This window comes from Phyllobates terribilis, unplaced genomic scaffold, assembly GCF_046119375.1.
Source record: "Phyllobates terribilis strain yellow unplaced genomic scaffold, ASM4611937v1 Scaffold_2__4_contigs__length_985480577, whole genome shotgun sequence".
In the NCBI taxonomy this organism is placed as follows: domain Eukaryota; kingdom Metazoa; phylum Chordata; class Amphibia; order Anura; family Dendrobatidae; genus Phyllobates; species Phyllobates terribilis.
The window spans coordinates 664,971,071-664,988,821 of NW_027362762.1; the positions used below are offsets into that span (position 1 = coordinate 664,971,071).

Sequence of the window (17,751 nt, forward strand, 5' to 3'; positions counted from 1 at the left end):
AGTCGAATCCAGGAGGTTGAACTTGGCAACAAAATCAAGAAATAGTCGGGTAATACAAGCCAAAGATGGGAATCAAACAGGCAGAATCAGAGCTGAGTTGCAGGAGTGTGAACCAGGTTAAGTATTACTTATAACTGGCAGCTAGAACTAGCTGCTGGGGGGCTGAATAGCAGCAAGACATAGTATGTTTGGGTGAGTCCACAAGTCCCAGCCAGACTCAACGTAAAGCAAGACTAAGTTCCCCAACACACTCAACAGTGCCATAGCTGCATCGCCGAGCGGCAGAGGTTGTAGGAGAGGGTTCAGACACAGCTGTAACACTAAGCACTGCCAAGGATAAAAGAACATTTGAAAGCAGATTTGTCTCTAGATTTCGCAATACAAGATAGATTTAGATAGAATAATAGATTTCACCTGTGCTATGTGTAGCACAGGTGATCGGAAGATTGCAGCTTTGAGTCTCCTAAGGGGACTATTGAAGCAAGTAAAAAGTAAAAAAAAAGTTTTCAAAAATCTTAAAAAAAATAAAAAAAAAACACAAAAGTTCAAGTCACTCCCCTTGAAAATAAAGCAATTAAAAAAATACATATTTGGTATCGCTGCGTTCATAAATGTCTTATCTATCAAAATATAAAGTAAATTAATCAGATCGGTAAATGGGGTAACAAGAAGAAAAATCGAAACTCCAGAATTACGTGTTTTGGTCGCAGCAAAATGGTGCCATATTCGATTATTTTTTTTTCTTTCAAATTTCAGATTTTTTTTTCACTGCTTAAATAAAAAGGAACCTATACATGTTTGGTATCTGCGTAATCATACTGACCTGGGGCATCATATTGCCAGGTCAGTTTTAGTATTTAGTGAACATGGTAAATATAAAAAACAAAAAAACATTGTGGAATTGCACTTATTTTTAGCAAGTTTACCACACTTGGTATTTTTTTCCCGTTTTCCAGTATGCTATATGGTAAGAGCAATGGTGTCATTCAAAAGTACAACTCATCCTGCAAAAAACAAGCCCTCATACGGCCATATTGATTCAAAAATAAAAAAGTTATGGCCCTGGGAAGAAGGGGATGAAAAATCTAAAGCGCACAGAACACAGAAAAAAAGAGTATTTTTAAGCAAATAAAGCTCAAAAATTTTTTGTTAATTATCTATCTATGAAATTGTGCATTATATAAACTCTAATGTACATTTCAGTCTTTATTGATATTATTTTCAATATTTGCAAAAGATGCAAACCCCCGTTCTTGCTCTCAGCCTATGGGCAGATTTTGTCTAAGTGCCGGCGCCGTGTACAGTCATGGCCAAAAGTTTTGAGAATGACACCAAAATTATATTTTCACATGATCGGCTGGCCTCTGGTTTTTATTAGTGTTTGTCTGATGTTTATATCACATACAGAAATATAATTGCAATCATATTATGAGTACCAATAGGTTATATTGACAGTTAGAATGAGTTAATGCAGCAAGTCAATATTTGCAGTGTTGCTCCTTCTTCTTCAAGACCACTGTAATTCTCCCTGGCATGCGCTCAATCAAATTTTGGACCAAATCCTGACTGATAGCAGGCCATTCTTGCATAATCAATGCTTGCATTTTGCCAGAATTTGTTGGTTTTTGTTTGTCCACCTGTCTCTTGATGATTGACCACAAGTTCTCAATGGGATTAAGATCTGGGGAGTTTCCAGGCCATGGACCCAAAATCTCTATGTTTTGTTCCATGAGCCATTTAGTTATCACCTTTGCTTTATGGCAAGGTGCTCCATCATGCTGGAAAAGGCATTGTTGGGCGCCAAACTGCTCTTGGACGGTTGGGAGAAGTTGCTCTTGGAGGACATTCTGGTACCATTCTTTATTCATGGCTGTGTTTTTAGGCAAGACTGTGAGTGAGCCGATTCCCTTGGCTGAGAAGCAACCCCACACATGAATGGTTTCAGGATGCTTTACAGTTGGCATGAGACAAGACTGGTGGTAGCGCTCACCTCTTCTTCTCCGAATAAGCTGTTTTCCAGATGTCCCAAACAATCGAAAAGGGGATTCAACAGAGAAAATGACTTTGCCCCAGTCCTCAGCAGTCCACTCCCTGTACCTTTTGCAGAATATCAGTCGGTCCCTGATGTTTTTTCTGGAGAGAAGTGGCTTCTTTGCTGCCCTCCTTGAAACCAGCCCTTGCTCAAAGAGTCTCCGCCTCACAGTGCGTGCAGAAGCACTCACACCAGCCTGCTGCCATTCCTGAGCAAGCTCGGCACTGCTGGTAGTCCGATCCCGCAGCTGAAACAGTTTTAAGATACGGTCCTGGCGCTTGCTGGTCTTTCTTGGGCGTCCTGGAGCCTTTTTGACAACAATGGAAGCTCTCTCCTTGAAGTTCTTGATGATGCGATAGATTGTTGACTGAGGTGCAATCTTTGTAGCTGCGATACTCTTCCCTGTTAGGCCATTTTTGTGCAGTGCAATGATGGCTGCATGTGTTTCTTTAGAGATAACCATGGTTAACTGAAGAGAAACAATGATACCAAGAACCAGCCTCCTTTTAAAGTGTCCAGTGATGTCATTCTTACTTAATCATGACTGATTGATCGCCAGCCCTGTCCTCATCAACACCAACACCTGTGTTAATGGATCAATCACTAAAACGATGTTAGCTGCTCCTTTTAAGGCAGGACTGCAATGATGTTGAAATGTGTTTTGGGGGTTAAAGTTAATTTTCTGGGCAAATATTGACTTTGCAAGTACAGTAATTGCTGTTAAGCTGATCACTCTTTGACATTCAGGAGTATATGAAAATTGCCATTACAAAAAATGAAGCAGTAAACTTTGGAAAAATTACTATTTGTCTCATTCTCAATACTTTTGGCCATGACTGTAGGTTAATAACGCTATTAACCTGCAGATTAACCCCATATCTGCAGGTTAATAGCACTTTTTCTGGTGACAGGTTCCCTTTAATAGAAGGATGACTTTAGTCTGCCACAGTTAAAGCTGCTTGCATAGTGGGAAACCCCTTCGATGTCGTCTGTATGCCCTTGAGCTTTTAGGTTGTTTTCTTGAGACGGCTCCTATAAGCTTACGTTGCATGTCTCGTTGTTTTTTTTCTTTTCATGTAAAATATACTTTCTTTCCTCTTAGAAATGCAGAGAAAATCCTCGGTTACTTGAATTCTGGAATCCTGAGCCATTTCCTTATACCACAACATGTCAACTTCTCTCACTTGACAACAGCAGACTACGCAGATATGTATGAAGTCATTAAAAAAGTGAAAGAAGATGGTTTCCAAGATCTCCACCTGGATGCCTGTTTACTGGAAGATGAACTGGATCAGGTGTTTATAGTATTTGTACATTACATGTCCCGGAAATCAGCTTTCAACATGAGGCATAATTTAGGCCCTGTTCACATCACATTTGGACCATTCAGACAATGTGACAGATTTATGAAAACTGTCTAAAATAAAAATGTCTTTGTTGCCGTAGCAACGAATCGCAGTAAAGTGATTTTACTACTCATTTTACTGCAGCAGTTTTAGAAATTAAAGCTGAGTGCTGATTGGTTGCTATGGGCAGCAAAGAAAGGTTTTGGGGCTTTTTTAGAGCTTTTATAAATAGAGTTTAGAGTTTTTATAAATAGTTACATAGACTGAAAAAAGACCTAGGTCCATCAAGTTCAACCTTTCTCCACCAGTTGTACATTTTGTCACTAAATTAACTGTAAGGGCTCACTCTCACTTCCGATTAAATCGGATGAATGCAATCCGATAAAAAATCTGATTGCCTTCGGAAAAATGTAATCCTATGAGTCTGTGCTCAGTGGCATTTTCTTTTCCAGCTCCAATTGGATTGTGATCGGGCTGGAAAAAAATTGCAGCATGCTGTGATTGCATGCTGGATTCAGATCGCACGCACCCATATAAATCCTATGGGTGCATGTGAAACATTGCACTGCACTCCGATATCACCCGAGTGCAGTGCGATTCCTGCTGATGCCAGCAACAGAGGAGATTGATTTCTCAGGCCCCTCCGCAGCTGTGCTGCGATCCTCTCTGTGTGAGAAGATCGGAGCACGGAGCACTGACACTCGGCTCACGCTCGCAGCAGAGCAGGAGCTGAATGTCATTAGCAAATTACATCGGATGCTCTTGCATCGGATGCCATACGCTAGTGGGACCCCGAGCCTAACCCACAATGTTATGTGTATATATATGAAATCATCCACCCCTTTTCTGAAAGCTGTTATAGTGTCGGCCATTACTACCCCTTATGGTCGGCATTTCACAGTATGTCTGCTCTAACTGTAAAGAACCCTTACCTATTTAGGTACCGGAATCGCCTTTCTTCCACCCGTAATGAGTTCCCCCTGGTTCTTAGTATAGTCTTTGGAAGAAATAAGTCATGTGGTAGTCCTTTGTACTGACCACTAGTGATGAGCGAGTATGTTCTGTTAACCCTTTCGGCGAGTATGCTTGGGCGAGCACCGAGTATTTACAGCTGCTCGGTGATATGGTTGAATCCCTCCCGTGTGCATGATTTGCGACTGTTTGACAACTTTAATACATGTGAGGAATGTGTAAGAAATAGACGTTCCTCCCATGTAATAAAACTGTCAAACAGTCACAAATCATGCACACTGGAGCGATTTAACCTTATCACTGAGCAGCTGTAACTACTCGGTGCTCGCCCAAGCATACTCGCCGAAAGGGTTAACAGAACATACTCGCTCATCATTACTGACCACACATATATTTATACATGTAAATGTGATCCCCTCTGAGACGTCTTTCTTCTAAGCTGAACAAGTCCAACTTTTTCAACCTCTCCTCATATGAGAGGCCTTCCATCCCTTGTAATAATCTAGTTGCCCGCCTTTCAACTGACTCTAACTTCTGAATATCCTCTTTTAAAAGGTGGAGCCCAAAACTGAATCCCATAGTCTAGATGTGGCCTCACCAGTGATTGATTTATAAAGGGGTAACAACACGTTGGGATCTCGAGATTTTGTTTCTCTTTTTATACACCCTAAAATCTTGTTTGCTCTTGCTGCTGCTGCTTGACATTGAGTACTGCTGCTCAGCTTACTGAGGCAGAATGTTTTTCTTAGCTAAGATACTGTGTATGGTATATGATTGCTAATTACAAACCTTCAGAAACTGACCATGGATAGTCTGAGTCTTTCACAATGGAAAAGAGCTGCCTATTAATCTGATTTATAGGAGGCTTAAGCAGTGGCCTCAGCACTACACATGCGCACCTCCTACTTTAAGGCTATGTGCCCACGTTGCGGACCTGAAGCATATTTTTTACGCTTCTCCCTGGCGGGAAAATCGCATGCGGATATTACATGCGGTTTTCCCGCCAGGTAGAAGCGTTTGTGAGGCGTCTTTGCATGCATTTCCGCATGCGGGTTATCAAGCACTTCTCCAAGCATCACTTGGAAAAGTGCTTGACAACTTGTTCAGAATGGTAAAAAATAAAAAAATAAACTTTATACTCACCTTCTGATGCATTCTCTGCCCCGTCCGGAGGCTTGAGCGGCTCACGCTGTTGTGTGCAGGACCTGCGGTGACGTCATTGAGTCATGTGGTGGGTCACATGACTCAATGACGTGGCAGGTCCTTCAGACAACAGCGCGACGGAGGGAAAACATCAGAAGATAAGTATAAACTTTATATTATTCTTTTTTTTACAGGTTCTTTGGTACCCAGGTCTGGATGAGAGTCTCCTCTCCTCCAGACTTGGGTACCATCCGCACATTGATTCCGCTGCGCTTCCGCAAAATTAATGAACATGCTGCGGATTTTTGACTGCAGCATATACGCTGCGGAAAAATCCGCAGCATGGGCATTGACATTGCGGAATGCCATTGGGGACCATGGGGTGCGGATATACATGCGTTTTACAAGCGTTTACGCTGCGGAAATTCCGCAGCATATACGCTTGAAAAACGCTACGTGGGCACACAGCCTAAAGGTGGGTGTGCAGCACAATGTCAGTACGGATCCTCAGTAGGTGGGACTGAAGTTACTAATTTGGAGATACATCATTTTGCTCAGAGCAGTCTAGATTTAGATGAGGTGAACTGTCAGAACTAACGTCACTGACTTAATGATTGTGAGCTTGGAGCTCCCTCCTCTTTGATCAGTGCTATGTATTGATGAGAAATCTGATCCTGCACCGACCTGAGAGCACGGAGCTCCAAGCACAGTCACTAAGTCGCTGATATAAGTTATGATAGCGCCAGAAGTCAGAGACATTGAATCTAGACTGCTCTGATCCCTTGTTGTCTAGTAATCATTTAGACGGTAGTATCTATAAGCTGCCATGACCAGCTGGATATCTTCCCAAATGTACAATGACCCATGCAGCGCTTATACTGATACCTGAGGCTGGCACTTGTAAACGCTCTTTTCACACCGTTGTTTCTGTTCCATTTTTTGAAACAAAGTAATGGAATTCAAAATAAAGGTGTGAACGGAGCCTGAGTCTTTATATAATGAGGAATTCCTGCTACGCTCACTTCCTCAACAGGGGCTGTCAGTATCTTGCCTACAGATATCTACCTGGTTACATGTGTCCCAATGAATAGAACAGGTGCACGATACCTGCTAGATATTGGTCACCATTCTCACTCACCTCTCTGATGCTCAGAGGCGGAATACTCATGTAATATTGCTTCTTCTGCATACAGCAGGTGAAATAAGTATTGAACATGTCACCAATTTTCTAAGTAAATATATTTCTTAAAGTGCTATTAACATGAAATTCTCACCAGATGTCGGCAACAACCCATCCAATCCACACAGCCAAAGAAATTAAACCATAGATATCCATACATTAAGTTATGTGTAATATTGAGAAATGACACAGGGAAAAACTATTGAACACATCAAGAAAGACAGGAGCAAAAAGCCATGGAAAGTAATGACACCGGCTGAAATCTATCAGTAATTACAAAGCAAACCTGCCACTTAGTGAAAAATAATATCAGCTGATGCAACTGATGGCCTATAAAAATGTGTCTGATTACCAAGGTGCCACAGATGAAACATCTCATGATGAGTAAAACCAGTGAGCTCTCTCAAGACCTTTGTAACCTTATTGCTGAAAAACATACTGATGGCATTGACAGAAGAATTCCTAAACTACTGAAGGTTTCAGTGAGCACTGTTGAGGCCATAATCCGGAAATGGAAAGAACATCATTTCACCATAAACCGTCCTTGACCAGGTGCTCCCCACAAGATTTCAGACAGAGGAGTGAAAAGAATTATCAGAAGAGTTGTTCAAGAGCCAAGGACCACCTGTTGAGAGCTACAGAAAGACCTGGAATCACCAGGTACAATTGTTTCAAAGAAAACAATAAGTAATGCACTTAACCTCCATGGCCTGTATGCACGCTCACCACGCAAGACTCCATTGCTGAGCAAAAAGCAAGTTCATGCATGTTTAACATTTGTTCAACAACATTTAGATAAGTTTATGAAATACTGGGAGAATATAGTCTGGTCAGATGAGACCAAAATTGAACTCTTTAGATGCCATAATACACACCATGCTTGGAGGCTAAAAGGCCCTGCATTTCACCTCAAAAACACCATGCTAACAGTGAAGTTTGTAGGTGGGAATGTCATGATGTGGGGCAGTTTATCAGCATATGACATATAATTGAAGGAATGATGAATGGACAAATGTACCGAGACATTTGCCAGGATGATGAAGATGAAACGAGAGTGGACATTTCAGTTAGACAATGATCCCAAAAACACAGCCAAGGAAACTCTCAATTGGTTTCAGAGAAAGAAAACAAAGCTGCTAGAATGGCCCAGCCAATCTCCTGACCTGAATCCAATAGAAAATATATGTAAAGAAATGAAGCTCAGAGTTCATAGAAGAAGCTCACGGAACCTTCAGGATTTAAAGAGTGTTTATGTGGAAGAATGAGCCAAAATCACACCTGAGCAATGCATGCGACTAGTTTCTCTATACAGGAGGCGTCTTGAAGCTGTCATCACCAGCAAAGGCTTTTGTACAAAGGATTATATAAATTTCAGTAAGCATGTTCAATATTTTTTCCCTGTGTCATTTGTCATTATTACACATAATTTATGGACATCTATGGTTGGATTTCTTTGCCTGTGTGGATTGGATGGGTTGTTACCAACATCTGGTGAGAATTTCATGTCAAGAGCACCTTTAGAAATATATTTACTTGGTGACATGTTCAATACTTATTTCACCCGCAGTGCATGGCCTTAGCTGAGATAAATGTTAGGTCACATTATATACAAAGATAACGATCACATTATTTTTCTATTTCTCGTCTATCGTATGGACAGAAATATGAAAATTACAAAAGTGCCGGACTGTGTGCATGTCGGAAACGAGTCGCACCCAACAGACCCTATTGGCTATATAAGGGGGCAATTGGTTCGGGCATGGTAGCTGGCATTTTCACAGAAAAAATATGGCTGCACACTGCACTATTTGTTGTGGAAAAAATGATGAAAACTGTGATGCAGCCTCCTAGTGAAGTGTCCAGAAGGGAACTTACCATTAGATTTGTGCGCCCTTAATTAACAGTATGTCTTGTACCGCTTGGGTTTAGGGTACTACATATGCCACTCTCAAAACTCTATTAGGGCACTATGTAAAAGAGAAGTTTACATCCATAACATTCATATATAAAGCGAGCTGTACACTTAGGTGGTGGTCTGTACATGCTCATGATTTTGTCGGATAATTTCCACACTTTTTCCTTTTGTATGTAAACTTCTTTTTATGCATAGTGACATATTAAAGTTTTGATAGCAGCATGTTTAGTGTCCTAAGCCAAGTTAGTATGATGAATTTGCTGTTAATGAAGGGTATAAAAATTTACTGACAGCTTCCTTATAAAGACATCTTACGGGGACAGTGACAGAATACGCTGTCAGTAGAATAGTGAAGATGGTCAACTGGTCAGGCTTCGATAGCAAGAGCATACTCTTAGACTGACACAGTGTTGCCACTATGCGGGGCAGTATTGTGAGAGATATTAGTTTACCACCTAGCTAAAAACACAATTTTAGCGTTAAATATCTATTTTATCCCTAAGATTATAAGTGACTGTTATACCAAACAGTCACTTGTAATCAAGAAATAAATAGTCCTCTGATCTAGGTGGCAATTCCACTTTATGGTAAAGGGAATCCGTCATAAGGTTTTTGCCACCTAATCTGAGAGCAGCATAATGTAGAATCAGAAACACTGATTCCGGTGATGTGTTACTTACTGGGCTGCTTAGTGTAATTTTTATACAATCACGATTTTATCAGTAGGAGATTATCACTACAGGACTAGTAAACCTGCTGCCATGTAGTCCTCCATATTCATGAGCTCTGTATAACTTCGCCCCCACCACTGATTGGCAGCTTTCTGTCTATGCACAGTGTAAACAGAAAACCTCCAATCAGTGGTGTGGGTGGGTTATACAGTGCTCAGCATTCTGAGAACCGGTAGATGTGCAACAGAAAAACCAGTGATTTTATCCTAGTAAGTGACACATCACTGGAATCAGACAAGCAGCAGGGAGAGGGAGAGGGAAGGTCAGCTCACCGGTGGAGTGAAGACAGGACACAGCTGGTCATCCACACGGAAAGCCTGTGACCGGGCTTGAAATCCATGGAGTAATGCAAATGTAAATCCAGCGGATGTCTTGCGGTTAAAAGTTCATGTTATTCAAGGTAATGTAAAAAGCATATCGGCAGTACAGACCAGCAGTAGTGCAAACCTACGCGTTTTGACCTATTAGGTCTTACTCATGGTTACCTACTGCAATTTAAAATGAAAAGTATATATAGAAGAAATGTGGTTATCACATGTTAAAAAGGGACGAATCACAGTGGAGCAAGTAATTAGTACCAACACTTGTGTGGAATATGAGATTATTCAAAGACAGAGTCCATAGAAAACACTTTATGTACAAAACAAGGCAAAGGCATCTATTCAATACAATTACACTGCTACTGGTCTGTACTGTCGATATACTTTTACTTGAATAAAATTAACTCTTAACCTCAAGACATCCGCTGGATTTACATTTGCATTCATCACTGGAATCAGTGTCCCTGTCTCTACATTATGCTGTTCTCAGATGGGGCAGCGAAAACCTGGTGACAGATTTCCTTTAAGACACACCACAAAACCATACTCCTTTGAATCTTTGGTCTGTAGTTTTTTGAGAAAAGGTGACAATTATAAAAAGGTCTAATAGGATCTTCCATAAATGAATGTTTTGCCAATAGGGAATGTGCACTTTGAGTAATGTGAATGTTGATTTTACTTGTTTGCAGGCAGTACAAGGAACCGGATTGGCATTTATTGCATTTACTGAAGCCATGACCCACTTTCCAGCTTCTCCTTTTTGGTCCGTCATGTTTTTCTTTATGCTGATTAATCTTGGTCTAGGAAGTATGATTGGCACAATGTCTGGTATTACCACTCCTATTATTGACACATTTAAAGTACGAAAAGAAGTTCTGACCGGTAAGTGACATTAAGTCGGCTTCTTTTTGCTGTATCTGTGCATGGAAAGTGATCCTATAATAATCGTGTGTAAAATATATAAAGGTTTGTTGTAGATGTACAAGTTGCTATAAAAAATTGCATAAGAGTCTTATTGGAAATGGAATGGAAATGGGTCGGAGCCAAATAAAAGTAGTTTAGATGTGTTCTGAACTGAAATAAATTGAACTTTGGCCCAAACATAGATGAAAACTTACACTCCACTGGCTGTGTCCTCATGTGACCAGTAATGTGTATGAAGGGGGCTTCTGTCTGCCTCATTTCAATATCCAAGCTAGCCCTCTTCTCCACCATAGCTGATGCATAGACTGAGAAGGGGGCTGGCTTAGCTATTGAAATGTGGAAGACAGCCAGCCCCCTTCATACACATCACTGGTAGTGTGCTGACATAAGGAACGGGAAGGAAGCTCTCTTATATTGGGACCAACGCAGAAATTGAATTTTATATTTGGCTGGGCAACACTTTAAGGCTATTCTCCAGCTGTCTGACATCATTGGGGACTATCTAGAGACCACTATGATTGCTAAAACAAAGTGTGCAAAGCTTCCTAACATAATTCCCGTCAGGTTCCATTGTCTGTGCTCTGCTGTGCTACAAATGGCCTGTGCAGTAAGTACTACAAAGTACTGGCTGAGTAGCATGGTGGTCCTTATGGTTTAAAGGAAATCTGTCAGCAGATTTTGTTATGTAATAAGAGATAAGCATAGTATAGGGTAAGAGAGCCTGATTCCAGCGATGGACTGGACTGCTTAGTGTAGTTTTAATAGAATCCCTGTTTTCTCTGTTGTAGATGTAGCAGTGGTAGAATGATGAGCTGTGTATAACCCGCCCACACCCATGATTGGCAGTTTTCTGTGTATAACGTACATTATCAGCAAACTGCCAATCAGTGGTGAGGGTGGGGTTACACAGATTAGCTGGACTAGTATGCATATGTTACCTAGTCAGGAAGTGATAATCTCTTGCTGATAAAACTCTGATTGTATTGAAACTATAACACACTGCCTAGTATATCCCTGGAATCAGGCTCTCTTACTCTATATTATGCTGCTCTCAGATTAAATAGCAAAAACTCCTGCTGATAGATTAGCTTTGAAGGGAATCTGTCAGGAAGATTTCATCCTTCACACTATTTATATGCATGTAGCTCTTTCAAAGACAAGTCCAGCAATACATTTACATGGTCAGTCTGTTCCTCCATTACTGAGAAATCAGCGTTTGATTGATATACAAATGAGGCTATAGGACTATAGTGGATCTGAAGTTTTTGTCTCTCCATCTCTATTCCCCGCCTCCTCCTGCTTGACTGACTCCTTCTATGAAATAACACATCATGCAGGCTGTCATTCAGTCAAGAGGAGGCGGTGCTGAGCAGGGAATAGAGCTGGAGTGACAGAGGCTTCAGATCTACAAATAGCCTTTCAGCCTCATTTTCATATCACTTCATACACTGATTTCCCAGTAATGGAGGAACTGACTGACCATGTAAAGGTATTGCTGGACTTGTCTTTGAAAGCGCTACATGGACATATAGTTTGGGGGGTGAATTACTCTGATAGATTCCTTTATAGACAGAAGGAGGTCACAATCTCTGTCATTCTCAGTAGAACATTTTTTGATGGTCTGGTTTAATCAAGCTGCAGATGATTTGGCCCATTTTTGATGAAACGAAATCATTAAACTTCCAAACATGATCTGTTATAAATGAAATCTTGAATATTTATCTCGAATGGACAGAATCATTATTACTCCAGTGGACACAGTGTTAACAAATTACATTAATTTCTGGAATAATCTTTTTGGTACATGATGTTTAATCTGCCACATGCCTAAATGCCTAGGGTCTGATCCGATGGCCATTTCCCAACAGTAAAGTATCCCATGCTCTCCTCACTAAATGCTCCCTTGCTCCCTGTTTTTGAGAGATTGCTCCGGCGGTCTCCTGGATGCATGCTGGAGTCGTTGTTTTACGTCTCGGAGCTTGGAAGATGAACATTTATTTTCCTTGGCCATCCCCTACTAAGAACACCCACATAGATATGTTTAAATAGGTTTCTTGTCACATGTCTAGAGCATCTAATTCCTTCTAAGACTAAGTGTATGCTCACACTGAAGTTTTTTAAAGAGATTTTGGAGTAGAAACTGAGCGGAAACTCTTCAAACCCTCCTCAAAAACTAGGCGTTTCTGCTCAGCTTCCACTCCAAAAACTGTGTCCATGCACTAAGAGTATCCTATCAAACAATGCCTTCACATTTACACCCTAGGAATAACAAATTTTAATAGATGCTCATGGAAAGCAAAAAGAGGTTCTGTTTGGGTTATTATATGGTTTTAATTGCAGTAGTCGATATTTTGTTGAACATAAAGGTTTCCAGTCCTTTAGACTTATAAACCATTCCCACTTGCATTTATAGGATTTTCGTAGCTCTGAGATATCTGCATATTTGCTCCTATTGTAAATGGTAATGTTTTGTCCTTAGGCACTTAAATATACTTTGACAATATCAAATATTGTGTTGATGTATTCTTTTCTAGATTTTTTATTCCTTCCCTGTGTGGTAGAATTACAGCTATGCAGACTCGTATTAACAATGACAACACTAGACAACCAGTAGAGATGAACCAGTACAAATGGGAGGTGATGAACACCTACTGTACCTTATGTCATACAGATATGTGTAAAGTTACAATGCCTGTGTGACTACCATATAAGCATGTTCACCAACCAGACCATACAATGTATATATGTCACCGAGGAGGGACAAAATCATTACCATTTATGACTCCTGATGCACATTATTGATAATGGAGATTTCCAGTCATACGATCCAGAGTTTCAGTTCATCTGCTGGTGTATTTAGCCATGGCATAGCTTCTCCACTATCGAGAGGATTATTTCTATGCATCAGTCTGTGGAGCGCAGACCTTTGGCTTAGCATGTTTATGAATGTTAGACTCAATTGATTGAACTTTTACAGCAAAACCATGTGGATCCTGAATGTGGAAGTTCTGCTGACAGCTGAACTGTCCCGATCCGCTGTGGGTTGCATGTATGACTTGCATGTCGATACTATTACATTCATGTCCCATGCACATCATTTCACTGTATAATTTTTCTTTCTGCTAATACTTGTAGTTAGCTGTTGCATCATCGCCTTCCTGCTGGGCTTGATCTTTGTTCAGCGCTCTGGGAATTATTTCGTCACCATGTTTGATGATTACTCTGCCACGCTACCACTCACCATTGTGGTCATCCTGGAAAACATTGCTGTAGCTTGGGTGTATGGCACAAAGAAGTAAGAATTCTCCCACTCCATGTTTCAGACCCCCCCCCATCCCTTCCATCCTGAACCTTCTCTCTTCAAGTCGGTTCTTTATGATCACACACATACAAAAGCAACAAAGCAGAAGTGTGTGCAAGAGGAATAATGGATTGTACTTAGCACTGTCTATGCTAGATACATTATTGGGTTTCAGCATGAAAGCTAAAAAAACAATGCCCAAATCATCTTTCCTATTATGGCATTGTAATTGCGGGGATTGTCCAGAACTGAGATATTAATGAAGGGAACCTGTCAAAAACTTTTAAACACCCCCAACCAATCATTAATATGATTGTGTAGCCCTTTCAAAGATAAGTCAGGCGATCCCCTTATGGCCCCAAAGCACTGCTCCAGATTTAAAGCTGTGTCTGGAAGTGCATTGGGGCGTGGCAATGCACTTCGAATTTATTGCCATCACGCTGTATTTGTTACTTAGCAGCAACCTCCCCTGGATGATTGACAGGTTGTTTTGTTCTGGTACGTGGCCACTTGCCTGTCAATCAGCCAGGGGAGGGTGCTGATAGGTAGAAAGCTGAGAAGCTAAAAGTGCATCGCCACGCCACAATGCACTTCCAGACACAACTTCAGGAAGTTTTTTCTAGCTGCTCGAGAGGCAATTTGGGGTCATAAAGGAATTAACTGTCTTATCTTTTAGAGACCTACACAATAATAAGAATGGTTTGGAGGGGGGAAAAATTTGTGACAGGTTCCCTTTAACTTCTATAGGTGCTGAGCTGCAGTACCTGAGAACAGCATCTACATAGTTTAGAGAGCAGAATTCAACAGCTTCATGCATTAATTGTCTCCACCCATGGCAGGACCTGCTAATAGCTGCTTGATGGAGGTCCTGGGAGTCAGACCTCCACCGACCTGAAGTTGATGTCTTAAGGATCGGTCATCAGTTTCTTAGTCCTAGAAAATCCCTTCAAGACATAAATTGAGATTGACATAAATCCATATTGACATACGTATATAAAGGACTTGTGTGTCAGTGCTAAATAACATGAATAGCCATTAGTGAATTTACAGAACTGTCTTCAAGACGAATCCAACCATGTGTTGTGTCCTCTGTCTCCATTTAACTGTGTCAATCTTGTATTAAATATTTATTTTTGGTTCTCTACCTGTAGTTAGCTATATGGATTGTTTTTTAAAACTATTGAAAAGGAAAATTATTGCAGTACCCATAGCAATCTAGAATCTTGATCACCTTTCTAGGGCATAAAGCGGAAGAAGGGGTGCAGAGGGTTCAAGGGATGCATTGTTGGGTTGTACAATTAAAATTTGTGAGGTTTCTTAGAACTGCAATAAAATTTAAATTGGTTTCCCAGGAAATCATATAACTATATGCCATAAATGTCTGATGGGTCAGCTTGACTTTTGGAAACAGACATACCTTAACATTTTGCAACTCCCATTTACTACAATGGAGAGAGCAACCATAAATATCTCAGATGGAAATACTGTTAAAAAGGACTTCCTGGGTAAGGCCCCTTGTATTTTTTTTTCAATATATTTGTCTAGTGCTCTGGGAACACTTTCACTCAGTGTTACCTGAGGGTCCCATTTATTTGCCATAAGTCAAAAGAAATACCATTTGTCTATGGCCAGGCCAGTATCATGGGAATATTTTTATTTTGTATGTAGAAAAACTTGATTAGGCGTAAAACGGTTTTGCCTGCAATGTTTCTTTAAGTTGCTAAAGGAAATCTATTGTCAAGTTAATGCTTTTTTCAAAAAAGCACAGTTTTATCTGCTGTAGATCTGCTAGTCTTCTCAGTGATGAGCTTTATCAAACCCTCCCTGCACCACTGATTGACAGCTTTCGGTCTACACTGTGCATGCACAGAAGTCTTCAAATCAGTAGTGGGGGGCCTGCATAGCTAGATCTCATGACAATCAAGGACTATATAGCAGATGCTTACCACTGAGAGGACTAGCAGATCTGCAGCAGATAAAACTACATGAATTGAACTGGAGCAAGAAGCCCAATAGCAAACTATAGCAATTAGCCTGTGTTCAGGATCAGGGTTTCTGGCCCAACTTTGTGCTGCTCTTAGGTGAAAACAAAAACCTGGTGAAAGATTCACTTTAACATTTTTGCAGCCCTTCCGGGCTCCCATAACAGTGTCAGCCACACATTGCTGTGTCACACCAGTGACAGCTGTGTGCTACTTCTCTTCATTAATCTTCTTTCTGGCATGTAAAATACACTGAGAATCTAACAGCAGGCACTCGTATGTATCTGCACTGATATCTATGATCAATTCAGAAAAAAAACAAAAAACATTGACTATTCATCCTTTGTAGAAGAAGGATTATTCTGTGTTATCATAGCCTTGTCTTACAGTATTTTAGTACATCTATAGGTAGGGATCGTTCAGAAGAGCATCACAGACCACAGGTTTTCCTCTGCAGTAGTTTTTTCTAAAGTACATTTACTTGTTTCCTGTTCAAAATCCATTAAACCACCTAAACCTAAAATCACCCTGTGCAAACCTTATGTTCATTATGTATTGTATTTTGTGTTACCTTTATATGTTTTGCTCCGCAGTGAGACGGACGTACTCTGCTGGATCATACAATTTCTCTTTCTGCATTTTCAGATTTATGCAGGAGCTCACGGAGATGCTTGGATTCCGTCCATACAGCTACTACTTTTATTCATGGAAGTATGTTTCCCCAATTTTTATGGCGCTTTTGCTGTCGGCTAGTGTAATTCAACTAGCTTTCAGTCCACCTGGATACAGTGCTTGGATCAAAGAACTGGTAAGTAGAGTGTACCCACCGCACATATTGTGGGTTTCAGTTTTTGGATTAGTGCTTTGTTATTACAAAATAAAATAAAGAAGGATAAAAACAAGGGGCAATAGAGATAAGGACATACTGTAGTCTGGAGGGTATCAAGAAATCACTGTTTTACTGCTGCAGATCTGCTAGTCTTCTCAGTGATGAGTTCTGTAAAACTCTCCCTGTACATTGATTGACAGCTTTCTGACTACACTGCATTGGCTGAAATCAGCCAATCAATGGTAGGGGGCCTGGATAGCTATATGATGGAAGTAGACATTTGTAGTAGGGAAGGGTTTGTGCCCCCGACCATTGACTGTAGCCATCACAAGGTGAACCTCATTACATACAAATTTATGCAGTTATTATTGACATGAATTTGAGCTTTGTAAGACCTTATGTAGACCAGCATAATGCAGGTGCTTTTTAACATCCATATCACCACCGCAAGTCCAGGCCCAACCACGGGTTTTATGACCTGAAGTAATGAAATCATAGTGAACATTACATCCACCTGGCTGAGGCTTAAATGTAGTCATATGTAGGCTGTATGTAGTAGGCTTCCAGCAGCTGCAGCTGCAAAAAGACAATTTAGAGGAGCAGTACACATTGAAAATCTACAATAATGAATATCCCAGTAATTCCTCCACTGATCTAATTATTTAGCTGATCCTTTGTGTTCTCATAATTAGAGTTAAAACTGAAAAATATATAAAGTAAATCCTGTAGATCAGCCATGTTTTCTGCCCTCTTCCACACAATACTGGCTAGGTCTGGCAGTGAGACTACTATCTGCAGCAGGATCCTCCCCGCTTTTGCCCTCTCTGCATTGGGACACAAATATAAACAAACCTGACCTTGTAGTAAAGCCATTTTTCGGCTAATAATGGAACAGAGCAACTGCAAAATACATTATGTCCAATGTTCTTTGGAGGGTTCCTTCCAGACCGTTTGTATCAGGAATATAAGAAAAGTAAATTAATTTATATATTTTTTAGGTTTAGCATTCTCTAAAGAGGATTTCTTACTACGATAGCCCTTTTTCTAGTAAAGGTGGCCCAGCAATCAGTTTATTG

General features: G+C 40.6%; 1 protein-coding gene across 2 annotated transcripts in view; it reads left to right on the forward strand.

Moving 5' to 3' along the window:
- The window catches only part of SLC6A17 (solute carrier family 6 member 17), a 118,534-nt gene that overhangs the window by 90,503 nt on the left and 10,280 nt on the right, over nucleotides 1–17,751 (forward strand). For both annotated transcript variants that reach the window (XM_073666841.1, XM_073666840.1), the window contains exons 8-11: nucleotides 3,135–3,327; nucleotides 10,329–10,521; nucleotides 13,699–13,858; nucleotides 16,492–16,654. In XM_073666841.1, the coding sequence (XP_073522942.1) occupies nucleotides 3,135–3,327; nucleotides 10,329–10,521; nucleotides 13,699–13,858; nucleotides 16,492–16,654 (709 nt within the window). The remainder of the gene's footprint in view (nucleotides 1–3,134; nucleotides 3,328–10,328; nucleotides 10,522–13,698; nucleotides 13,859–16,491; nucleotides 16,655–17,751) is intronic.